The 26,916-nt window shown below is 39.7% G+C and overlaps 1 protein-coding gene across 11 annotated transcripts; it reads left to right on the top strand.

Annotated features, from left to right (window-relative positions):
- The first annotated feature begins 3,232 nt into the window (after positions 1-3,232).
- Positions 3,233-26,293, top strand: map7b (microtubule-associated protein 7b). Of its 11 annotated transcripts, none has more exons than XM_016671917.1 (20): positions 3,233-3,344; positions 14,881-15,027; positions 15,147-15,224; positions 15,682-15,845; positions 16,657-16,774; positions 17,040-17,141; positions 17,445-17,555; positions 18,342-18,437; positions 20,500-20,619; positions 22,061-22,233; positions 22,805-22,944; positions 23,050-23,297; positions 23,375-23,525; positions 23,612-23,783; positions 24,166-24,270; positions 24,358-24,408; positions 24,490-24,514; positions 24,609-24,726; positions 24,828-25,015; positions 25,488-26,293. In XM_016671917.1, exons 1-20 carry the CDS (start codon positions 3,299-3,301, stop codon positions 25,496-25,498), a joined length of 2,364 nt encoding a protein of 787 aa, XP_016527403.1. In that variant the 5' UTR covers positions 3,233-3,298; the 3' UTR covers positions 25,499-26,293. The 11 variants fall into 11 exon arrangements, with proteins under 11 accessions (XP_016527403.1, XP_016527409.1, XP_016527408.1 ...); XM_016671914.1 differs by lacking the exon at positions 3,233-3,344 and adding an exon at positions 7,108-8,056 and having other exon boundaries at positions 23,050-23,255; XM_016671913.1 differs by lacking the exon at positions 3,233-3,344 and adding an exon at positions 7,110-8,056 and having other exon boundaries at positions 22,085-22,233.
- Positions 26,294-26,916: the final 623 nt, after the last annotated feature.

The following is a 26,916-nucleotide window of genomic DNA, read 5'->3' as shown; positions in this document are numbered from 1 at the left end:
TAAAGAACTAAAAGTCAAGCAGTGTGTCCAAGTTCCCCCCAAGTCATTTTGTACACTTCCATTTGAATACTACTTACTTTTTTCTGGGTATGAAAAAGGAACTTTGGCTGCAGGACACTTTAAAATCATGCTTCAGTTCCTACCTGCCTAATGACTCACCAGAGCTTTACAATCCACTTAAGTGTATTGTAAGGAATTGCAAGACAAAAACAATGTCAACTAGCAGGAGTTTGCTCAGAGTTACTTTGGTTGGAGTTCATAATCTTTCGCATTTTACAAGAGTCGATCAAACCTAACACGGACATGAACCATCTGCCAACGGAAATAAGGTGTCTATAAAATAATACATGAGATTTCTGTATCGCTGGCACAGTAAATATCGAAATACATAACCAAAGCTATGAAATGGTTTGTAAACAGACACAATGTAAAAAATAAAAAAACTGGGATGAAATGAACGGGTACGAACTGATGAACGGGAGAATCAGCCACAGCTGCAGAAACACCTGAACAGGAAGTTTCAGCAACACATGACACAGCACGAAAGTTGTCCAAAAATGGCAACAGTTTTGAGTGACTGGCAACCCAAACATTCGGTCATGTACTCTTGCAACAGGCCGTGGTGACTTAGATGTTTATGTAGTGGTTATGTGGTGGTTTATAGTTGAAATAACCTCTTTGCTTATTATCAAAACAATACGTTGGTAGATCTCACACTAAAACCATTGACTAGAATACCTCTGCAGCCGGAAAAAGGATTAAATCGGGGATTTACAATTAATGACACCATTACAAGCCCAGAGCGATATGCTTGTTGACCTGTTTTGAGCATGACCTACTTGTTTTTGAGACATTTACTTCATTATGATTGGCGTTTTGTTGGCAAACATAAAGGAACGAGACTGCTTAATGTGTATGTGTGTGTGTGTGTGTGTGTGTGTGTGTGTGTATGTGAATGTGAATGTGACTGTGCACAGGAAGGGTAAGTCTGTTTAGACAACATGGGAAGAATCCTGCTGGGGGATCTTTGTCTGCTCAGATCATTCTCTTCAGTGCCATCTGTTTCCAGCAAATTATTTAGATAATTAAAGAGGATATTTTTACCACCCATATCAAACCAGAGAACATCTTTGGTGCACATGCAGAAGAATATTTTACCAATTACAGAGATAATTTGCAGGATACTGTTACCTACATAAGTCTTGATAAAAAAAAAAAAGACTTATTTTATTATTCTTGTACTTTTACCCATGTTGCAGGAGTCATATCTGTAAAAAACAGACAATCTTTTCTCTGGATTCTTGAAACATATTTAATCTCTATCCTGATGTTCAAAGGCCTACAAGCTCGTTGATTTCCTAGTGAACAAAATAGAAGCTAATCCAAGTGACCCTGTGAAGAGACTCGCTCTAGAAATCAATTAGTTCTTCAATCGGCTTATTCCCTGACAGACCACCCCCCACCCTCAGCCGAGTGCAGCCTTCAATGAAAAACCCTAGAATTAATCAGGGAAATGTCTGGCAAGCAGTCCAACTCTAATTCAAGTCAAAGAAATATATATGTTTTTTTTTAAGGGTCTACCGATTTAGTACATAGAATAAAAGTAAAACAAGCATTCTGTGGGCGATGTATATCAAGATTTATCTGTTCGGGGTCTTTTACTATATTTTTTGTGTTCTCCAATTAATGACAGGTCTATCAGCCTTTCATCAAAACATTTGAACACAGCCAGATTCACAGAACTTTGATCTCACCTTGTGTGCTTAACCAGCCTACCGAGTTAATCCTGTTCTGGGATTCTGAGACAGGCAATTTAAACAAATATAAAATAGGGGGAGGGAGAAAAATAGACCATACACAAAACCTGAGGAGCTGAAATAAATGGGACGTCTTAGTCTGGAGGGGATCTGTGTGAAACAACAGCTGTGGGGGTTGACGGTCTCAGATCAAACCCCCTTGAAATAAAAACACAGGGGAGCTGAATGAGTGCAGTCCTTTTTTTATTCCCAGTCGTTTGCTCTCTGCATCTCCCATCCCGTCAGACAACATGTTTATCTGTCTGCCAGTATCCGAGTATATACCTACAGGCCAATCTCCTCCTTCCTCCTCCTCCATCTGAGAAATCGCCAAACAGCTGGTTGCCATGGCTCCAGATTTCTCTGCACCAATCAAATCCTGTTTTGCTCAGGGTAAAAGAAGAGGCTACAACAACACAGTCTGGTTAAAAAGCAGGGATATTAAGAGAGATTATCCAGGAACAGCAAAACATTTTGCCAATATTGCAGAGTAAATTAACAGACACGCACTTGTGATATTTGGGCCTCATTGTGTCTAATTGCAATGTCCTTTTGTTATGTCTCTTACATGTTTTGGATTGTAATGATCTCAAGCATTTTTCATATCTAAACAAAATCTGTACCACCTGCCTCCTGTACTGTACGGATTGAATTTATGAAAGAACCAAAAATAACAAAGATACCGAAGCAACAAAAGACACTGAATGTTGTTTTGATGAATGAAAGGTTTCTAAATTGAGAACAGGGCTCCCTCTGCTGGTACTATGGCGAACTTCAATTGAAAACACTTGCAACATGGATTATTGAGGCTTGCTATCACAGGAAACTTTTCCTTATTTTGTAAAGTTACGACCACAAACAGTATGTTATGTATTTTGTTAGGAACTCATGCGACGTGGGCTCAAACTCTTTCCACAGTCCATGTCAAGAAGCACGCCAGTAAGGTGTGTTGACAACATGGCTGCTTTCGCCCTCTGAATCCGTGAATGTGGTTTGTTGGGCATCATCTGTATGAATCACAACTGAAACAAACTGAAATTTAACATGGTTTCCCCATGTTAAATTCGAATTGTTTTCCGAAATCACTTCTACTAGTCACCAGATGGCGCTCTTACACATTGTGCGTTTAATCCAGAACTATTTCACCTGGTCCTTCCTCTTATAAAAATGTCTGCAAACCCCATAGACTTTTCTTCATTCAAAGTAAATCGTGTCTGACCAATCCGAGTGTCAGAAAGCGTATAATAACATAAATCATTTCAAATATGTTTTTTTTTCTCTCTCTCTCTCTCTCTCTGCAGAAAGCACAATTCTAATGGATTTTATGTGTATTTATTATTTCTTAAGTAGCGCAGTTTTTTTCTTGGTGGGGTAGAGTTGGAATGATGAGATGATGAGCCCATACCTGTCCGTGGGAGGGGCCCCAAGTCACCGCAGCCCTGTGCAGGGATCAGGTCCCTCTGGTTCCTGCTGCTGATCCCTTTCAGCTGACGTCAGGAGAAATGGCGGAGCAGGATGGCAGCGACACCTCTCCTCCGGAGTCCCAAGGTGAGCTCTAATGCCGCGGCGACTCTTAACTCCTATAAATAATTTTTAACTTGCAGACATTCCGTCTGAGCCTCAGCTCACCTGAGCCCCTCTGGTTGTTTTTCCCCGTCGCTGTTTTAAGGTCTAAATTATAAACAAACTCGGGTTCCCCACCGGTCGGTCACGGGAATGGGATTATCTGTCAACCAACTCACCCAACCGGTTGCTTTACTTTATTTGTGCTTGACTTTTTAACTCGAGCCGCTCTTCTTCACACCACTCGAGCCTCTTTAGTTGTTCATTTGTATTTGCCGTTGAACGACATTGTGAGCTCCTCCTGACAAACACCTGTTGCTGACATTTTGTCAGCTGGTCTCCGTCAGAGCTTCCTCCCTCGATGTGTGACAGGTGGATTAATGGATAAACGGAGGTTTGTTATAATGGAGACTTGGTGTAGAAAAAAAAAAAAAACTCCTTTAAATTTGGCTTATTGATAAACTTACCACCGTCTGAGAAATGAAATGAAATTGCTCCTTAGACCGGTGTAACTATTTTTCTTTTAGCATCTATTAGTAGATTACAGCAAAGGGTTAATCGAAGTAGAACTAATTGCTTGTGTGAGTGAATTTTAGTTTATTGGATAGAAGTTCTGTTGAATGTTTATCTCTTATTACTTGAAAGAAAATAAAAGAGAAACTTTTTCCCCCCACATGTAGCCACACCCCTCCAGTCTAATAGGGATTGAGCAGGTGCTTTTTAATTTATTGTTAGTGTACTAACCTGCTGTGACTCCATGACTGGAATTTGTCATTGTTTTGTCTTCCGTTGTGTGGCGTCTGATGACTGAACGTTTTCTGTTGGGAGGGATTTACAAATGAAGATTAGCGTCTTGTTTTACAGTGTAAATCACTTTCAGTCAATTTCTATTTTTAGCTATTAGTACAGGATTTTGGCAACAAAAATAAACAAGTCAAAAATATGAATTCAATCAATCAATCAACTTTATTTAAAGACGCAAAATAGGTCCATAGAGTAAAAGAAAAAACAGAAAAAAAAATTGTACTTATGAGAAGTTAAAACGAATAATGGGTAATAAATCAGAGCCTTATCTTTTCTTTTAGAAATTTTGCTCTTCGGTTTATATGCTTGCTAGTATGATCTTAAGTTTATATGAAAGTATAGGTGTTACTTGTACTCCTAACCTTTTATTCACAGAAAGTTTTAATCGGTTTGTGAATAAAATGATTTGCTGTTTTATTACAAATAATGTCCAATCAAGTAGGCATGTGCTTGTGTCCTGTATCGAGGAATAACAGGTTTTAAAAACTTATGATTCCTGGATTACTAAACTTCTCACAACACTGTGGTCACTATAATATGTGTTTGCATACAAGAAAAAAAAAGTGTCTCTATTTTTAGCTGCAAAGACCCCGATACCCTGATAGTGATCCTATGGAAACAAACACAAACATGCAGGTGGCAGCATCATGCTGTGGAGATGTCCCCAGTCACTCTAACTACGGTGACATTATTTTAAAGCAGTAATTGAAAAAGCCAAGAGCAGCTTGCTTGTTTGTTTGTTGTCTAATATTAGAATAATAAAAGGTGTGCATATTATAAAAAAATATGATAATTCATGCTTTGCTACTTCAGCAGAACGAGGCATATGTACTTGTTCTCTGGTTTAAAATAAATGAATTGGATTAGGACTATTTGCATTTGTAAATATGATGAGTCCATACAACTGTGGTATTTTTACTCAATCATTGTACTGTGAAAACTTAAGACTGCCCGATACCCACTGAACTGCAGCAACAACACGTTTTTACTCTGAATACAGGCCCCGAAGCCTACGCCCTGATGCTATGAATGGGCATTCAGTGTTGGCTTAAGCATGATTAGTTTTAATTGTAAAAGTCTGCACACTAATGCCAGTGAAGTGTAGTTTCTCCACTACACTTTCCTTTCTCCAGCACACCTGAGTCACGTTAATGGCCTCATTTCCGTCCATTAGTATGATTAAGATTGCATGTGAACCTGAGTGATGTTCTGATGAGAAAATTCAGCCAACTGATTCAGATGTGTTGGAGAGGATTTAAAAGTTGCAAGATAGAATTTAATTTCTGTTGTTTTGTCTTGTCTTTGAATAATTTTTTGGGTACTATTGGCTTTTATTTGACAGTAATCAGACAGGAAGGGGGCAGAGAGAAGTGGGCAAAGACATGCAGCAAAGGCATTGAGGATGGGAGTTAAAATCGGGACGGCCCGTCGAGGTCGAGAGCCTCCGTATGGGAAAGGGACATGGTGCATGAGAAAATATTTGTTTTCACTCTTTGCATCTCTCCATCCTCCCTTTCTTCCTTTCACACCTACTTCCCTTTGTCCCTCCTTATTTCCTTCCTTCCTGGTGCCTTGCCTACCTGCCTTGTGCCCCAGCTCCTTTTCCTTTCTTCAATATATTCTTTTTTTCATCTTATGTTTATTTTGTTGTCCTTCTCTGTGCCCTACCCGGTCTTTGTAGCCATCCTTCCCTTCATTTTTCATTTGTCTTATTCCATCTTACTTGTGCTGTAGCTTCATTCTTTCCTTCCTTTGCTGCCTTTCCTCTTTGCCAAAGTTTTTCTGTACCCTTGTCCTCCTCATTTTACTCATTCAAGCCCTTCCTTCTTCCCTTCCTTCTTTGTGTCCTAACTCACTTCCTCCCTTCTGTCCTTTTCAGTCCCCTTATTTCATTGTGTTAATCCGCTTTCCTCTTTCTTTCATTTAGTCCTACCTGTCTTTCAGTTTCTGGTTGCCTACTTATGACATATTCACTGTAGGAATATTAGGTGTAAATTTGTGTTAATATCCCAGTATCAATACATCTACACTTAATTATGAACTTCACTTACCTTTTTCATGTAAAAATCCTATTTGTACTGGTGTCTTATTGCCACACTGAATATGAGTGAGAAGGGCGTGTTGCAGAGCCTATCACGTTAAAGTCAGGTGTAGGCTTACAGCACTGCTGTGTCCTGTGGGGACAAAGATCAGATTGCTCGTCCATGATTGTGTTTGTGCAGCACATGCTCTCTGAGGAGATGAGGCTGCAACTATTGGCCTGAATTCCTTTATATTATTATTACTGGAAAAATTTCCTTTAATAGAGATATTAAATGAATAGCTCCAATGACAAACTGCTGATTAAGCATTTTGACTTCACAAATGTATAAAGTATATTCACAGTCCTTAAAACTTTTAACATTTTGCCTTGTTATTGCTATAAATGTTAGTTTTGTATATTAAGATTGTATGTGAGTAGCAGCAAACTAGTGCATAATTGTGAAGTAGAAAGAAAAGCAACGTTTTTTTTGTTGTTTGTTTAAAATAATGAATAAAAATCTGAAATAAAAAATACATGTACACTGGGGAACCCAGAGTTAATACTTCTTAAAACTATCTTTGGATTATTTTTCATTTTTATGTTTGCTTGCTTATTTGTTTGTTTGTTTGTTTGTTTGTTTGTTTGTTTGTTTGTTTCTGGGTGTGGGAGAATATGCCAGAAGCGGTTGGTACGCTGAGTTTTTTGGGAACATAAAAGAACAGGTTGAATATACACGCATCATTCGAGTATAACTTGCTACCAGAAATTGGCCCATATAAAAATAATATGATTTCTCTTTAAGTGGAGACGGTGGGTGGAGCCATAAACCATGTGCTCTCTGGACTCCTTCCAAGAGCAATGGCTCCAGTACTGCATTATTTGACTTGGAGTGGTTGCATCCAGCAACAACTGTGCTTCTTTGCTCTGACGTCCACCTGTCAAACTCCTACTTTTGCACTTTGTCACTGGTCCATGTGCTGCTGTTGTCAGGGAAACCCATTACGTTGTACCGGCTCACCTTCCACTACTGGAGCTGCACTGAATATTTTATCGACTCTCCTAACGTCTTTGCATCCTCCTCGTCCCTGTGTGCGCATATCTTCGTACAGTAGAAGGAAATGCTATGTGATGTAATTCTCCTGGCAGATTTGCAGATGAGATGTAGGGGACTATAAAGACGGGAGGTGGGGTGTGTGTGTGTGGAGACAGCAGATGCAGCATCCTCCTGAGGAGTACAGGAGTCACTTGTGCAGTTCTTACAGACCTCTGCGGAGCCACTCTCGTGGATTAAGTCTTCTTTTCTAAGCCACACCACCAGAGAGCTCATCCTCATCCTCACTCTCTCTGCTCGCTGGTCCTCTGAGCTACTGCATTTGTCTGCATCCCTTTCCTTCTTCTGCACTGCACTGGGTTTATTCTTGACTCATCATTTTTTTTTTTTTTTTTTTGCCTGTCTTTGGCCGTCCTCAAAATTACTTTATTTTTGTATCATCTGCAAACCTTTTCAGCTTCAAAGTACCTCGTTTAACATGGCTATGGGTATTTATCTGTAAGATACCTGCATCTTCCTGAAGAAGAGCGCTGTTAGGGGTGACCCTGACCTCCAAAGTCCTCCGGAACAGTTCCCTATCTCTTTTGGGTGGGGTGGGATGGGCAGGGCTCGGGTGAGTTAGCCTGGGGGCTCGAGCAGTTGCAACAGGGCAGGCGATGCCGGATAGGAAACCAGGAGGAGGTGGAGGAAGTGGATCACCCAGAGACAAGTGGAAGCTGAGGAAGAGAGGCAGCCGGCTGACGATTCAACCGCTCTTTACCATCACTGAGGAAGAGGAGGTACAGAGACGGAGGGAGGCAGGCAGGAAGAAGAAACGAGGTATGAAGGAAAGTAGACTGACTGGGTGTCCAATGTGACCGTGCAAGTTTGAGTGTGCGTTAATGTATCTAAATTAAGGGCATTTTCTGGGACAAAGAGTTTATAATTGAACTGAGGAAACTTTGAGCATTCTCCAGAGAGTCGGAGCTGCAGATGCTCTGAAAATGTGACGCACAAAATATTTGCGGACTTCTTTTTTTTCTTCTTACTGTACGGCTCATTATATATTTATACTCAAAAGTAAAATCTCTTGCTGCACTTTGCTTTATGGGGTTTGGATTAGAATGCGCTTCGCAGACACCGTTGGTGTGCAGGGACTGTGATGATGGACACTTTTGTTTGTGCAAGAAAGAAAATTAGCTGAGGCTGCAAGATTAGGTCAAGACAAGGACAGCAGAGATGAGAGCGGAGGTGCAGTGTGCTTCACACATGTATGTGATGGCAATGCGTTTGTAAGCAAAGAGGTTCTGTCAACACCCCAGCATACGACTGCAGTCACAGCAGTAAGAAATATGCAGTGCTGGGACTTTCTCTTAAATTGGCAGGTCTTCAAAAGTTAAGTATTTCTGGTAATACTTTGTTAGGAAGAGACTGGAATTGCAGCTTTTGCCTGTTTCTGGTCAGAAGATACCGTAACCGACAATAGTAGTGGCCGAGAACTGACGCTTCACCCTGAACATGATATTACCACTGACAAACAGGCTTTTCTTTAAAATAGCACAGCTTGAACGGAACTAAATGCACATCAACATTGGAAGAAAAACCTGTTAGAGACTGCAGCTGGCGCTGTGGTTCACACTCCATCAGGATGACCCTCAATCTATAGCCAGAGCTACAATGGCAAATTTTAGATCTTACCAATTTGATGTACAGCAAAACTTTTTGCTTATTTTTCACTGACTCCATCCTTTGACTGAGCTGATCTGCTTTGCAACTAAAATGGGGAAAAGTCTCAGCAGAAGTCTTTCCATGTTACAACTATGAACGACTTTGCTTTCCCAATAAAATGCACCATCAGTTTGAGGGTAAAAAATGACATAAATGTGTAAAAATACAAAGGGTTTAAATTTTTTTGATATGTACTGTGTGTTTTAACTGGAAGGAACATCTGAATGTTTTTTTTTATTCATTCTATTTTGACTGTTTAAGTTGCTTTGCAAATATTTTCCCTGAAAATTATCAGATGAAGTTATATCATCTTTAACTCGAATCACAAACTTTGTGGAGAATTTGAAAGTATAATAAGGTGGCTACTGAGAAATGTCTTGACAAAAGTAAGATGGCAAACTTTCAGTTTGATTTTTGTTTTTGCATAAATATTGCTGTTTGTGAGAGCCTAGCAGACATTCTTACGTTTGAGGCTGAACCACGTATGCAAGACAATGCAGCTCGAACCACAAAATTATAAAACGCACTGTTGTTGCACCTTTCGTCCAGAGCTGTAAAGGAATACTCTCAACCCTGCCCCCTTTGCCGCTCCGGTGTTTGGAGGTTACAGTTTGGCTTAGCATTAGCAGCAGCTAATCCTCTCAGGCTGCAGGGAAGGAAGGAGCTGCACACTGTGCCTGCCTGTTACCCCCTGGCCTGGACGGCAGAGCATTAATCGCCAACTCTGACCATTTAATCTGACTGGCGATGAATGCAGATAGACTGGGGGTGGGGAGGGAGTGCAGACAGACAGACAACGAGCGTAGGAGGAGGGAGGGGCAGATTAAACTGTCACACTCTCTCTTATATCTCACTCTGTGTAACACATATTCATGCAAAACGGCATAAACACACATGCACACACAGACAAAAGGATGGGGACTGGCGTGTCAGCAGCGGTGACACCGACTGACCTCGCTCATTTTCTAAATCTAATTTAGAAAAAGCCGGATGGAGGAGTTTTCCTTTTGGTTTCTACCTGGACTGTGGACTTTGTGGTTGAGCTCAGATTCTGCCAGGAAGAATGCTTTCAGGAAGTAGGAACCTTACTGCCGACCCCGTGATTGATTTAGCTGAAGTGGACAGACCAGGCAGGGTCAGAGGTCCCACGTTTGGATTAATACATCTGACATTATGAACAACTCAGGTAAAACCTTGTGCTTTGGCCAACTGGACGATCTGTATTAAATAAAACTTTATTATATTTTGATCAAGCAATAGGTGAAGATAAGAACTGTGGGAAAGAGGAGTGAGAGGGCATAAGATTGGGTTATATTATGGTCAGAAGTCAAAGAAGGTACTTTGACTGCATCGTTATGCTTTTAGTTCACCAAAATCTCATTACCATCTGGAGATTTTTGTACTTATATTCTGTACAATATTATATTTTGGCAGGGGAAAAAAAAAACCTAACTTTTATCTCCAAAAGTTGAACTCATCATGAACCAATCTTCTATATGTACTTGAATGCTGTCTGGCTAAAGTCATGTGCTATGTTAGTTATTTTCAGCTGATTTTTATCACCGAAACCAAGGACAGATATGAAGGGCGATAAATACAGTTGATTTTCACGAGAAAACAAAAGTAAAATTGGAGATGCACAGCAAAAATGTCCTTTTCACCACTTAATTTGTCGGTTTAAACATCTTCAAACACAAACCACAATCTTCCAGTTTCTGAGAAGCCCCGCCCCCCCTATTTATGCTTTGTAACGTAGTTATTACTTAACCCACATAGTTGAATCTTTAAAATAAAAAATGTTGGAAGCTTAAGAGCAGCGTGACAGGAAGCCTCTACTGTGAGCAGGTTCAATTACACCGCATAGAAGGTTTAATGTGTTTGCGGATGGTGTTAAACAGCAGGCGAGTGTGCACAAGCAAATGCACTTTGGGCTATCGGAGGTTTGTTGACCTCTGCAACAGATGGATGCCTGTGAGATGCACAGGAAGGACACAGCTACGCTGAAAGTATATCGGATCAGTGGAGAGGTTATTGCAACTGATTGTTTTTTGTTTTTTTTTAATATGCTGTTTGTACCAACAATTTGATTTTATACTTGTTATTATTATTATTATCACTTATTTGGCATGAGGTGTCCGTCGCTACTCTGGCATGAAATATTCTAGCGTTTTTAGGCTATTGGGTTTTTACTACATGGGTTTCATAAACTCCAAGTGAACGTTCATGTTTGAAGCAGAAATGTAAGGCAATGTTTGGGTTGATGTTTAAATTTTTCATTTTAATGGATAATATTGCTTCATATTATGGGGATAAATAGGAAAATTATATTGCTTAATATTGCAATGACAATCTCAAATCACTGCAGTATATAAAACATATGGAAAAATAAACTAGAGCACAGAAAAAATAGCATTTCTACACTCTAGTTTCTATCTATGTATGAAATGTCCATTTGTCCATCTGATCTTTTGTTATGCAGACGTTGTGCTTACAGCCTAACTTTGCAGTAAATTCACTTAATTTATTTTGTATTTTCACATAAAAATTGCATTAAGAACTTAAGTGTGTAAAAGTATAAAATTTTCTCAGGAATACATTGTGGGAACACACTGTATGATTATTTCTGTATCTCCTCTTTACTTTCTTTCTGTCCTATAATCAGTCTATAAACTTTAACCAGTTGGTGACAAAATCATGTTTGCACATTTAGCGCAGTGAATTATTTCAACTGGCTAAAATATGTGCTGTTGGTGCATAACAGCTGAATGAATGGGACTAGGATGTCGCATCAAAATCCTACACCGAGTTAGTATGAAGAAGACACTTTTGTATCTCATTAAATATGTATTTACCTCAACATAGTCTCGTGTTTTGAGCAAGTGCTTGTTCACATATATATTTGATAGTCTCTGTGTAGCTTTCTTTTGGGCGATGGATGCGCACTGCTTTGTGCATTTGTTTTAACAACAGCAGAGTGGGGCTGTACCAAGATAAGTGGGGCACAAAGTACCTCCCACTACTGAGCATCCTGTTCTGCATGCTGCACTCAAAATACAGTTTATTTAAGCTTTCGCTTCTTGGTGAATCCATTCACATAAACTCCACTATATTTGGTGTTGGTGTTTTCCAATCACTTTGATATACTGTAAGTAGGAATGCACCAATCAGGCGGTCAGAGGCCAGAACTCTGTGCCCAGAAATCAGCTGCTACATCTCAAATATATGCTTTGACGGATTGTTTGAGATAATGCAATGCCTTCATTTGTGCTACATTCAAATCTGTGACATCTACCAAAGATCCTGTAGCATATTTTTTCCATTTGATGTTTTATCATCAGAATAGGTAGCTCAGACCTCAAAAGGAAACTAGACATTGTCAGTAAGAAAGGATCCAATCAGTTAGTTCAGACAAGACTAATGTTTTTCCCTCTCTTAAGTTACTCTATATAATAAATATGTTTTTAGACATCTTGTAAGGATTCCTGTTCAACTCTCTAGATATTCATTTCATAAATTTCTCACTAGGAGAAGGCCTTTTAGGCCAGACTCTAAAATGAAATGAGCAGGTTTTATCTCATCTGATTCTGACCTTTCCTGGATGAGTTGTGGGAATAAAGAGCTGGGCAAAGTTGGCTATGAGGGAACACATTTGAATGGGACATTGAACACACTGAGGTTTATTCAAAGCTTTGTGAATCAAAACAAGTTGCCAGTTGTGGCGTGCTGTCCCCTTCCCCCTACTTGATGTTGACCTCAGAAACGCAAATATATATTCTCTTGCACATTTTGTTTTTTCTCTAATGTCATGACAAGCTCATAATGAGTTTCTAGACAAATATCAAGTTAAATATTGAGATGCGGGAAATGATCCTTTCCTTTTTGAGCCGATCTTTTATATGAGGAAATGGATTTTCAGGCGCGAACAAAGTCCCGGTGCTGCCTTTCTTGTTGTAACAATAGTCATTATGACCACATCTACCTGAGGCAATGCAGACCTGTGAATGCTTGTGTACACACCTCTGCAGCTGCCCCATACACGGTGTCACACAATACCCAGTCAACTATGACCTGATGTCTTTTCTCGACTCTTTTTGTAAGTTCGTGTAAAACTGTTAAGCCTGCTGTGGGTGGAGTCGGCGATGTCAGACGCATGAATGAAAGTACACAAGAAATTGAGAATCGGGAGTTTTAAATAGACACTTTGTCTAACCTTAGACACCGGTGGAGTCAGATATGAAATCTGTACTTTGCTCCTCTTTTGCCTTGTTGTGGGTAATTACTAGACATGCTGTGGTGTTGCTGAAAAGATAGGAAGCCCACATGGGTGTTGAAGTGTATTATTTTAGTTGGGCTTGGAGGAATTGAATGAATTGTGACATTTACCTCTTCCGCACAAATTTCTGTTTTATTATTCTAGTTATATTTGTACATAACCCTGTTTTTGTCTTCTTGACTTACTAGTGGCACTAATATTTCAACTCAAAGGGTTTATTTTAGTTCTTTTCCATCACATCTTAAATAAAGCTTTGTTTCCAAATGGCTAAAATTAAGAGCTGAGTCACCCTGGAGGCAATAGAACCAATGATCAATAACTCAGCTCTATGAGACGTTAATGTTGGCGATAACAAAAAAAAAAAATGTGATATTGAATATTTTTTTTAATTTTTTTCCTATTAGTAGAGGCAACCATGTAACAGAAACCACAAGCACACTCTTAGTCCGTTTTTATTCACACAGCTCATAAGAGGTGCTTGTTCTTACAAATCTTAGATTTATTGCTGCAAGCATGTTCCAGACACATAAACACATCTCTTTTTTTGTTTGGACCTTTGCACTATAAATGCAGCTACGGTATGGCTTAAGTGTATCAGAATGCAGCCTGCATGGAGTTTGCATGCACTCATGTAAACTCCATGCAGAAAGACCCCACATGGGAATTTGAATGCAGCACCTTTCTTTCTTTTTATTTTGGTTTCAAAAGTATGCACATCTCATAATGAACACGAAGGGTTTTTTTTTTATTCTGTGATATACATTAACAATTTAAATTGGTAGGTCAGACCTCAGTGAGAATGAGAAATTGTCCAAGAAAAGCTAAGTACAGATATTTTATTGAGATTTCTGACCTTGGTATTCAGGATTATGACATGCAAGTCTCCACCATTGTACTATGATAATTCACAACTCATTGTCAATAATAAAGACTGTCAATAATTCCTATTAATGATTAGTTAAGCAGTTGCATTTGGACAAGTCCACTACCATGATAGTAAAATCACTGAAATGAGCTTTGACTTCTGACGCGTAAATAATTATACTACTACTAGGCACAGTAAAAAGAAAGCTCCGGGAGTTATGAAAGTTAATATGGTATGGTTTTAAATATTTTGTAGAGTAAAACATTATTTAGAGAAAATCTATGTTTTTTTTAACAATTTAATTAATTTAACAGCTGTGTAAAGAGTAGATCATTTTTAAGTTGAAACTTTAGATCAGATATTTCGATGTTTTTCTCAAGTATGCTTAGTGAGAATCATTACATGGGAAACACTCATTCCTAACCAAATAGAGTGATGAACCAGAAAATCCCGTCATTCTGGTCCTTTCAAAGGTTAAAACACTATTGAAATCTAATTAAATCACTTCCGTACCTACACACTGCAGGGATGCAGGTATTGTTGTAATGAATCTCAAATTGAGGGTCTGATGAAAAACATCATCTTGTGGGAATAATGCCGACTGTAATTCGGAGGTAAAACTTTTATGGCTGAGGGTGATTTTTCATTTTTCCATGTTGGACCAATTAATCTCCACTTGTGACTTAATGTTTTCATGGCTCCGATGTATCATAGTTTTTTTTTTTTGTTATTGTTTTTTTTTCTTTCCATTTCAGTCTCTTTGCTCAGTGTTTGATACCAATCTGTTTTTCTTCTCAGCATCTTACTCCCAGTACAGGTCTGAGGATGGTCGAGGGTCTTCAGCCTCTGGGCAGACCTACTCCCCCACTGGGACACCTATACCCCCTCCCATTCCTAATCGGACCACCAGCAAAAACACAAGTACTTATGCTGCTACCAAAACAGGTAACTCATTTAGAATAAATGTATTTTACTGAAAAAACAACCTGCCAGTTTCTCCTGTTTGTTTTTTTTACCCTTCTAAATGGAAGACTTGCTAATAGTACTAGTAAACTGTGCTGCAGACTCGTTGCTCTTTAACAAGATTGATGAGAGACAGAGGCTGGCCCGTGAGCGCAGGGAGGAGCGGGAAAAACAGAATGGTGAGCACCCTTTATCTTCATGTGTTTGAAAGTCATTCAGAGGAAAATTGATGTTTTAAAGCGAATCTGTGGCTGTTCCTTTATTCTCTCCTGACATTTTGCGGCTGAACTTGGTTGGCAGCTGTGAAGTGTCTGTTTCCCTGGAAGTTACATAAAATCCAGGGTGAACCCAGGCATCCAGTTGCCATGGATTCTACCTTACATAATACGCCAGTAAATCAGGCAGGTCTTAGGAAGGCTGAAAAGTCAAAAGCTGTTTGTTACACATGCTGATCATGTTTTACATAAGTCAAAGATCTGACTTCATATAAGGATTTACTTTGTGCTGGAAGTTTACAGCATTCTCACGGGAAGTGCCGTTGACCCTTCTCCTTGTTGATGTGTGTGTGCGTGTGTATGTGTGTGAATTTAATTATGCGAGTCAAATTCCAACTTGTCTGTGCGTACGTGCATGCAGCTGCCAAGGAGGCCCAGTGGCAGGCGCGCGAGGAGAGAGCGAGGCAGCACTATGAGAAACAGTTGGAGGAGAGGAAGAAAAAACTGGAAGAGCAGCGGATCAAAGAGGAGAAAAGACGGGTCGCTGTGGAGGAGAAGCGAAGGCAAAAACAAGAGGAGGACCGGGTATACATCCATTTGGGTTTTTTTTTTATGCTTGACGAGCCTCATCTGAGAGTTAATAAAAGATAAATACGAGTGGCAACCATTACGGATTGCTCATAAGTTATACAAAACTGCAATGTTATGAATATTTTTTGACATCACATCCGATCTGTTTGGATAAAACAAGTTCAACAAATGATATACGTTCATCAATTAATTGTGTATACTTGCTTGTATTATAGTGGGGAATTCAAATATAGTTAGAAAAAAAAATCTCTAAAAATTGTCCTGGCTAAGTTTTCAGGCATTTAGCAAATATAAATAATTTTGGCTATTCTAACTAACCTAAAATCAAGACAATTATGAGAAAGAATATGTTTGTATCTTTTATTTGGTGTATTTAATCTTCTGGTTTCAACTGTATAGACTTGGCTTCAAGTTTTTTTTATGTTTCAACAATGCTTCACATACACGTGGAAGCTGAAATTTAAACTGTAACGCTTTTCACGGGGGCTTTTATTACTCACACTCACCCTGGTTCAGTTACACTAAATTTGATCTGTAAGTGAAGTGGTAACTTTGTGGTAATTTTTCTGTCTTTTTTGCATTGCTCCTTCACTCCCATTTCTATTTGTTTGCAAATACAAGTATTATTTGGATGATTTGTCTTCTAATTTATTTGGCATATCTCACGTAGCCGTAAAACTAGTGTACAAAAACACTTTCTTCACTAGTGTTATTAGCACAGAGACTGAAGAGATTATGTTGAGCTTGTTCAAAGCCTAAGAAGTTGCCACATTGAGGAATTTCTCTTTTGTTTTTCTGACTGAAGGTGCGTCATGAGGCAGTGATACGCCGCACGCTGGAGCGGAGCCAGAAAACCAGACCAAAGCAAAACCGCTGGTCCTGGGGAGGAGCGCTGCACACCAACACTCCAAGCATACCAGCTGGTACTGAAACACATTCATACCCGCAAAGGCCCTGTACTAACACATCGAGTTCGCCACAGAAATCACAAACTTTTCCAGCCGCCTCAGCTTGTCAGAATTGTTCTGCCATGTTTATTTTTGCACTTTTCAGGTTCGCTGCCTTCTGTTGTTACTGCTTACTCACACCCTTCTCTGCCTTCCCTGTCTTTCTCTCTTTCATCCTCATGTTCAACTTCTGTCTGACTCATTCCCTCCTCTATCTCGTCTTTGCTCTTTCTCGGCTCAGGTTTTGTGGAGTCTGCTTTCCTCTGTCCACTCGACCTTGCTGGACTGGAGCACATGCAAAGTGCTTTCAGTTTCTACCGCAGATACGGATTGACGTCCCACTGTGAATATTATAGCTCTGTATCAGTTGGCTGGCTAGTTTTAGAGCACTAGCAGTAGTACACATGTAGACCCTATGTGGGCGGCATCGTTAGTATTTGGTTAGCAGCGCACCACGTTAACCAAAGTCGTATTGCAAAGACGCAACATTTCCATTTAGCACTAATTAATTTATTTTTTTTAGGAGTTGGTAGTTTTCCAGTTCTAACCTAAATTAATGAATGCATAGAAACTTAAAGTCTGCTGGGTCAGATCTCGCTTCCTTTTGTTTGCCATCATTAATTTATTTTTCTCATTTTGACTGTAGATGCTGACAGAAGGTCGGTGTCCACCGTGAATTTATCCAAACACACGGATCCCATCATTACCAAGCGCCTCTCCTCCTCGTCTGCCACACTGCTGAACTCGCCAGACAGAGGTAATGAAAGTCATGACATGCACATGTCACTTCCTTATATTTTTGTATCCTTTATATGGGATTGTTCCACAAGACTTTTAGCTGAGAGTTGGATTGTGCTAAATCTTTGTTGTAAAGGTTAATAAGAATATTTGACTTGCTGTTAGTCTACAGAAATTATGAGAATTGGAATTTATTGAGTGTTACTTTGTCCCAGTTAGCGTAGATTCATTTAGCACAACGTTTTTTTTCTTTTTTTTCTTTTTTTTTTTTTTTATATATATATCTTCATTTATGTCAGGCCATGTACACACACAGATAGATCTTTATAAAAAAATAAATATCTCTTCCACATTGTTTTCAAAAATAATGTTGTACACATATTGTAAGTTAAAACACAAGACGATGTCTATTGGGAATTGTGTCGAAGCAAGTATGTAGAAATAGTTTGTACATTATTTGTCGCAGCCCAGTTTTTCTATGTAAACACACAAACACAGATTTTTCTCAAATCTTCTCTTTGGTTGGCACATTTATAAATAACTTTTTTTAGTGGTATTAGGCGGAGTTTTGTGTGGATGAAAGACAAAAACGTAAAAAAATGTATTTTGTTTTCCCAGATATACTGTACGTGCCTCAGATAGTGGTTTACAGTAGCATCATACTTATTGGACAGGTTGGGGAATATTGATCGTGTTGTCTCACTCTTGGCGGGGTTTCTTAAACTGTTTATTGTTTTTGAAGTATCTTTTCTCGTGCACAGTTTAAAACATCATGTATCCTCTGATGTTTATATGTTGCTGACAGGCTTACAGATGAGAACAGCTTCCACCCCTGTAATAAGCAAAGCTCAGTCCAAACCCCGCCTACATCAGGGGAAGACCACGCAGCACAAAAACACAGGTTTCATCTAGGGCGCTTTTGACTTCTTATGTTATGATGCACAGAGCAGAAAAGACCATGGGCTGAAAACTGCGAATGAAAGTAAAAAAAAAAAAAAAAGATGGTTCCTTTAAAATTAAACGATGGACGTCTGGATTCTGATTGCAGATTATGCTTAAATTACAACTCACAACAGTTCACTGTGTTATGAAGGAGCACATGCTTCCACTTGAGTATTTAATCACTAGGATTGGGCTCCAACGTAACCCCTTTCTATAATCCTTTGTAGGATAATCCTGTTTTTTTTTTTTTCTTTTTTTTTATGGGAATGCTATATATGCATCATGGCAAAAAAAAAAACTAAAAAATGCCATGTTCTATATTATCAAGTTTGTTTACCGGTTAATTCAATTTAAAACCTTCTTCAATACCTCAATTGCTATACCAAAAAAAAAAAAAAACAATAATTAGGCAGAATTAAAAATTATACATATGCTATAAATTGTTTAACAGTACCATTCGTTGAGCATTCATTCCTTCAGTTTTCAGCTTATTGGTATCTTTTACTTGCATACTTGTGAAAAGTATTTGCCCCATTACATTACTTCTTTTTTGCATATTTCATATAGCCAAGACATTTTAATGTCAATCAAAGATAAACTGAGCAAATATAAAAAGCAGTTTTTTTATGTGGTAATTCATTTATTAAGGACAAAAGTTATCTAAACCAACCTGCCTGACATATAGAGTCAATAAATTATTTAAATATACAACAAGTCAATAAGATCTAAGTGACCTGTTATGCCCCAATCTAAATAAATTTAAAGATTGATATACCTTTATATCTATCAGTCTAAAAAGGGAATAATAGTAAAAGCCAAGAGGTGTCCGGACTACCAAGATTGTTCCAAGAGCACATCATCATCTTATCTTGGAGGTCATAAAAGAAATTAAAACATCTGCAAGCCCATCTTTGTTCAGTTTGAGAAAGTGACTATGATTTCCTAAGAAGAAAGAAATTAGGCAAAAGTAGAGCCTCGGAGAATGTCCAAATAACTCAAAGTTCACAAAATTAACTTCCCAAAGAACGTTTTGGGCAAATAGTCCATGGGTTGATGGAACAAGATGGTAATCGGGAGCACATCAGCAAGTCCAGTGTTAAGATTTTGAAGGGGCTTGGATACACTTCAGATTTAATCCTGTTGAGACGTTGTGGCGAAATGTTAAACAGGTTCTTGCAATTCTGCAAACAGGCTCAAAATTCCTCCATTTATTACCAACACTCAATGACAGTTTTTGCCTCCAAGGTGGGCAGAGACATTATAGCGGTCAATTTCTTTTTCACACAGGGGCAGGTTGGTTTGTGTTGTTTTTTTTTTTCCTTAAAATTTGAGTTCTCTTCAGGTGTTCACTCCGAGTACAAACTGAAATTTGTCTTATTTTTTCCTTAATAAATGAAATCATGTTCTAAAAACTGATGTTTGCCTTTACTCAGGTTATCTTTGTCTGACGTTGAAATGTGCTTGATCTGTTGAAGTGTGCCAAAACAAGGAAAACCAAATGAACTCTGGGGTGAAAGTACTTTTTCAGAGCATTGAAAAAGCTCCAATAACCCAGCCCTGCCGCACTGCATGCTTTGCCTGATGTTGTGTTAAAGTGGGGTAAACAGATTAAAATGAACATTATTTATATGTGTGTTCCCAGTGAGCAACTGGGGGAGTTATGGTCAGATATTTAAACTGCTTGTATAAAATCCTGGGAAGTCTGGTTTTGTAATCTGATGCTGCATTGTGATATTTTTTTATGCTGCAGCCTTCTGCTATTGCTCTCCTACCTGCATCTTGCCTTTTGTGTGCAGTTCACTTCAAGGTGTTTGCTTCCTCTGATACTTACCAGTTTAACGCATGCAATGGGGTGTCCACTTGACTTCTGTTCACCTTTCACTTTGGATAAGCAAAGAGAAGTTGTGCTGGGCCTGCGGATGGTTTATAATCTGCTTTGACTGACTGCTTGGGCTGATAAGTGGGTAGGTAATAGTTTTAGCTGTTATCAAAGCTCAGGTGTTGCATGCGTCTGTGTTCAGGACTCCGCCGACTTCCGCTGACGCCATGGGAGAGCAGCATGGTGAACCGTCTACAGCAGCCAACACACTCATACCTGGCCCGGAGCCGCAGCGCCATGAGCTTGTCTGGAGAGCAGTCAGGTAACACACAGCCCCGTCCACGCTTCTTTCATTCTTGGTTATCCTAAATTTGATGACAGACTTTCTGCAATCACTCATAAGTCTTCACCTGTACAGTAGAAATAAAGTAATAATATTTCAACAGAGTGTCTTGACCTCGAGGGTTTTCAATGTTAATAAGATTTGAGTGGACTTAAAGCATTACACTGTCCCAAACTGCCTTTGCCAGCCTGTATCAGGGCAGCCGAAGCTCACTGTTGGTCACCACACACACACACACACACACACACACGTAAACAAACACACGCACTGAAGCAGACCGCAAGATCCTGGTGTCTAAGCTGTTTAGGAAGTATTTACCCATCGACAGGGCTGGCTGCTCCTCCTGTCTCCGTAGCAAAACGTTTGCAAGGTTACTGTGTGAACTTTGTACAACTTTGCATTGTCTTTTATACAATAATCATATATTATTTTTAATATGTGTTTTTTTTGTTTTCATGTTGAAAACTACAAATTTCATAAAGAATTATTAAACATTTGTGGGTAGTTTTCTCAAAGCAAGTTCGAAAAGGATTGTGCATTGGCCACCAAACAGTCACCATGGATGTGTTTTTTGTTTTTTTTACCAGAAAACAACATAGATTTTTATTTATTTATATTTTTTGGTGAGGAACATCTTACATTGCCAATTATGTTGTTTTTTTTTTCTTTTTTACAAATTTATGCAAGTGCATTGTACCAACTTTAATAGGAAATAAATATATCCAATAGCGAGATCAATTAGAAAGGTGCATTCATAAGAGTACACATATAACTACTATGTGCTCTGGGTTCTCCATATGCATGTGGTAAAGTTCCTTGTTTTCCTAAGAAAGGAGGTACTAAGGAAAATATGTTGGGAGGTAACGGGCTAAAGCCTTCACCTACGTTCACCTGTAGGCTTAAACAAAGTTCATTCCGTCTATTTGTCACTTTGTTCTTTGGCCTGACATTAGACACATTGGGCACTTTAGCTTGTTGTTCATGTTGTAGTTTGTACATATTTCCTCTGTTTGGTGTTGGGTGTTAAGTGTAATACTGACTAGCTTGTCCTGATTGAATAATAAACTAAATATGTTTCCCTCCTCGGGGTGTTTCTTGTTGTTAGGTAATGTCTGTATATATATGTTGCGCTTCTACTAATCTGTAGCAACTAACAGCTTCTTTCTCTTCTGCTTTGTTACTTCCAAAACATCACCTTTACATTCCTGTTACCCCTTGTTTGACCTCCCTAAATGCATGGCTTTATTCATACCATTCACCTAACTTCCTTTACACTTCCACCTTTCCTTCTGAACTTTATTTTTATGTGCCTTTTTGCCAAATCTTTTCTGATGTCCCACAAATTCCCACGCTGTTCCAAATCATACCTGCTCCAAAACACTCCAAACCTCCCCGCCTGCCTTGTGCATCGTCACGGTAGCCATGCCTGTGTGTCCTCGCTCAGTTTCCTGCCACCCCATGGGCGCCGTGTCATTCAAGACCCTGCAGGCCCAAGTGCTCCCTCACTGTCGCAGCCAGGACAGGAACCTGAGCAGAGAGAAAGCTTCGCCGGCCTCCGCCGCCACTCGGAGGAGGACCACAGGGACTATGCAGGTATGGAAGGAATATTTCCTAGCACAAATGTTTTTCAAACGGTCACAGCGTCTCAGTCTGGAATCAGGTCTGGGTTTTGACTGGTCTGGCATAACACATGGGAAGGTTTTGATATAAATTATTTGATGGTTGCTTTGTACAGTTTGGGTTTCTGAAAAAAAAAAAAAAAAAAGAAGCATCTTGCCAGCATAATGCTGCCACCATCTCGCTTCATCACAGGGATGTGTCGGACCTCTTGGACGCTTCTTTAATTCTTCCTTTTCTCACCTGTCCATTTAGATGGATAGATCCATTTTATTTGAGGGTATCAGAGTTAAGGAGGTTGAATAAATATCTATGTCACAGACTTCAATTTTATAAACTTGAAAACCATGCGTGATTTCCTTCTGACTCACAATGTTTGTCACGTTTTCATTTGGTATGTAACCACGCCAAACTTTTTATTTCATGCTGTGTAAGACAGCATGGGATGGTACCAATTTGCTTAGATGGTGAGGGAACAAAAAGCAAACGAAGAAATGTGTATTAATATTTTTTTTTTTATCATTGCATCTTTAAAAATCCGTGTAAGCATAAGGACCGTGACAGCGTCAGGAAGTCTTGGAGCAACCTGTCCCTTCCACTGGCTCCTGTTCTGACGTTACCTCCCAATAAGTCCTCCATTTCTTCAGGCAAAAAGTCCAACAAAGCAACACCACCCTCTGCTGGCAGGTAGATGAATCTATTGTTCTCTCCAAAACGAATATGAAGCTTGAAAAAAGTTCTTGTTTTGACCTTACCTTCTAATATAACATTTTTATTCTCGTTTGCTCACAGACCTCCACAGAAGACGCTGGGACGTCCCCCAACTCCCAAGCTGCTTAAATCTCCCGTTTCAGATGATCCCGGAAACCTTCGTCCTGTCAGGGTCACACCTGAGCACTCCCAACCCTCAACGCCAACAGCAGCTCCGAAGGAAGAAGGAGAAGAAGAGGAAGAAGGGAAGATTTTCAGTCCTCCTCAACCCAGACCTCAGCCACTGGGTGAGAACAATCCCCCGAGTGAGGCACCAGCTGAAGTCAACGGTCGGTCATAACGACACAAAAGTAAATCATGCTGGAAGGACGAATTTCTTCAACGATTCTTTTATGATGTCTTCCAGAAACTACAAGCAGTCCTCCAACTCAGAAACCTTCAGCTGGCACCACAGATCCAGAGGAGGCCAGTCGGATCCTGGCCGAAAAACGGCGGCTGGCCCGGGAGCAGAGGGAGAGAGAGGAGGAGGAGCGGAGGCAACGAGAGGAGCAGGCGAGGTACGGAGGCCCTCTGAGGACATCTAGCGGTGTCGCCAACGCTGCAGGTTGACTTGCATCAACGTCATTTGTTTCTCTCCGCTCAGATTAGCAAAGGAGGAGATGGCCCGCCGTAAAGCGGAAGAGCGAGCGAAGAGAGAAGAGGAGGCCCAGCGTCTGGCAGAGGAGAGGAGAAGGCAGGAGGAGGAGGAGGAGAGAAAAGCTGAGGAGGAGAGGCTTCAGAGGGAGAGAGAAGAGGCAGAGAGACTCCAGAAACAGGTCAAAGGACACAGCAACCTTTTTTTTTTGGTTTGGTTCCATGATTATAAGTACTTTTATATGTATAAAAACACAACATTTAGTTTATAAAATATATATATATATTTCTTATAATCAATTAAGAATATATTAATATATTTTAAGCAGAAATGTCATGTCATGACCTAGATAGTAATTGGGAAACCGGAATTTTTCCCAAAACATTAAATGTCACAATTGTAAGCAAAAATAAAAAAGACACAAGTGAGGAGAGAATAGCTTTAATCTTCAATAGTATCATCATCTGAGTATTTTTTTTTCTATTCTGATTCAGTGAGATTTACATGTTGGTGCCGAATTTAGCTGAGCTCTGTCTCAGTGCTCGTCTCTGTGTTTGGATTAGAAAGAGGAGGAGGAGTCTCGATTGAGGGAGGAGGCAGAGCGACTGAGGCAGGAGAGGGAGAAGCACTTTCAGAAGGAAGAAGCAGAACGATTGGAGAGAAAAAAGGTGACGTCCTTAAACATTAATAAATAACCCATCCAAAAATCCTCTGTGTTTTTAAATTAAACGTTCTCCCGTCTTTACCTTCTGCAGCGTCTCGAGGAAATCATGAAGAGAACCAGACGCTCAGACACATCAGATAAGGTAAAAGCCCATATTGGTTAAAAACCGAAAACACGCCTAACACACTTTCAAAATGTTTATTCTCATTTCCCTCATCTCCAGAAAGTCAGGACCGGAGACAGCGCAGGTAACATGAACACACCTCTCTCCTCCCAAAAACACCTCTCCTCTGTTGTTCCAGTGAAGGATGCCACTGATAGTTACTGTTCTTGTTCCGTCAGTGAGCCCTGGTTCTCCTGCAGCACCTGCAGCCACCGTGCCTCAGACAAACAGCAACAGTCACCAACCTGACCTCAGCCCACATCCCAGCACCACTCCTCTGAGCCATCCTGACCAGAGGTGGTGTACAGCGCAAACAAATTACACCGCACAGTTTCTATCCTGTTTATTACGTTTTTTTTGTTGGGTTTTTTTTTTTACTCCCACTCTATTTTTGACAGGGAGAACGGGGCGTTCGAAGAGGTGATCTCGCTGCCTTCACATTCCAGGTTGTCTCCTCCTGAAGGAGAGGAGGAGCAGCAGGAGACGGAGGAAGAGGAGAGTAAAGTTTCTGTCGTAGCCTTCATGGAGAACGGTCTTCTAAAGCCTCTGAGTGCAGTTGAAGATCTATCAGCCCAGCAGGGACCAGGTCAGTAGGACTTATTTCGCTTATCTATTGTCTTATTATACTACCTACAATTGGATATGTGTCATGTTATGTGTACACTCAGGCTCACAAAAGAAATATGTGAATGTTGGTGTTTGTGGATAATTCCTAGCAGACGTGTTCGACAAAAATTACACCAGTTTTTACGCCGTTTTCCTACACAAATGTTGCACTCTTCCAGTATAACTGTAGGTGGTATTAGATCATGTTGTCTGGTACAAAGTGCATAAAAGTATTAATATTCAAGATAACTTATGCAAGAAACGGATGACAAAATTGCACTGCAAATATATTGTACAGGACTGTTCAATTGTAGATGTGTGTGTACAGGAAACACTCGTTCCTTCAGAAAAAAAAAAAAAGTACTTTATTCCTTCATATGTTTAGGTCAGTGAGTTGTATTGCATTTATTTATTTGCTCTTATTACTTTGCCTTTTCTTTTTTGAAATTCAGATGTAGCCTGAAGCCGCTTTGGAGCGTGACGACTCCACAGCCATGGAGACGGGAGAAGCACTCGGAAAGAGGCAGAGAACCATGGGGCTATGAAGACTGAACCAAAGGAGAGATTAGCAGCACCATATTTATATTCTCTTTCTCCTGTGGACAAAAACGCCATTGCCATGCCCCGAAACCGGTGTCTCCAAAGAACTCCAAACAAACAAACAAAAACCAGACAACCTTTCCAAGAGAAGTGTCTTTTCCTTTAGGAAACTCAGGCAGAGTTCATTTTCTCGGTGACATTCGGTCTTATCTTCTTGTTCCCGCCCAGTTCTCCGACGCCCCAAAATCACAAGACAACTTCAACTCCTGAGATTGAGTGAAGAAAAATTTATTAATTTTGTAAACTGAGATTACCTTTTCATTCTCCAACCGTGATACTTGAAGCATTTTTGCTGTAGATGTTCTTTAATCTAATTTTCAGCGTTTGCAATGCGAAAGGAAAAGAAAGGCTCTGATGCAGTTTTTGTGTAGTTTCGGCATTTTTGGTTGAATCAGTACTGAAGAGGTGGTATGATGGCACTAAGTTATATAGGGACTACCTGGAAATGTCAAGTAATGCAATGTATTCTGTCTACAGTGTTTAAAACTAGAGGTTGTAAGATTGAGGCCAGGGTGATTGAGTATTACAAACTTTAGTTTCAGTAATTATTAAAAGAAGATTCTGTTTTTATCAGGCAACAGAGACATAGGGCATAAGCTTCTGATTTCTGTTTAGCTTTATTTAATTGCTGTACAGATAAAATGTGATTCTTCTAGTTGCCTGCGTCCTTTTTTTTTTTTGTTTTTCTCTTCAGAAATTTGCTTTGGGTTGAAGCCATTTTGTAGTTAAAACTCAGTGAAAGCTGTGTCCTACAACTTGCCCCAGAGTACTGGAAGTACTGGAAGAGTTTTACTTTTTCTTTAGCTGGGCTGTGTTTAGAAGCTGAATTTTGTTCGGCTCAAAATGACTTGAAATAATTTACATCTGATACTGAATCAAAGAAATTAATAATTTTCATGAATAGATGCTGCTAATTGTGAAGTTGCGTTGCAAGCTGTGTAGGGCGACATTGTTTCCACACTGAGTTGAAGGTGAATCTGCATTCCTGAGCTTTGGCATTTGCAGCCAAACTCTCCCAGGTCTTCCTTTCGATGCAAATGTCTGAAGCCAGATTAAATGCTCTGTCCCCACAAGCAGCTTCTCATACATTTTTCACTCAGCTTTTGTAAAGCGTAGCATCAGTACGTTCTAGTTGTGAGCAGGAGGTTTCTACCAGCTGGACTGTTGACATCATGGTGACTACCTACTTTTGTAAATATTACCAAGTGGAAATTTTCTGAAAGACCACAAAGCTTTGAAAGCAAACAAAACCTTTAAGGACAGTTGGGTGGGAAGAATTTT

The sequence above is a fragment of the Poecilia formosa genome, unplaced genomic scaffold (genome assembly GCF_000485575.1).
Source record: "Poecilia formosa unplaced genomic scaffold, Poecilia_formosa-5.1.2 Scaffold53, whole genome shotgun sequence".
NCBI classification, from domain to species: Eukaryota; Metazoa; Chordata; class Actinopteri; order Cyprinodontiformes; family Poeciliidae; genus Poecilia; species Poecilia formosa.
Note: the sequence above shows the minus strand (reverse complement) of the source record. Positions and strands in the feature narration are given on the sequence as shown.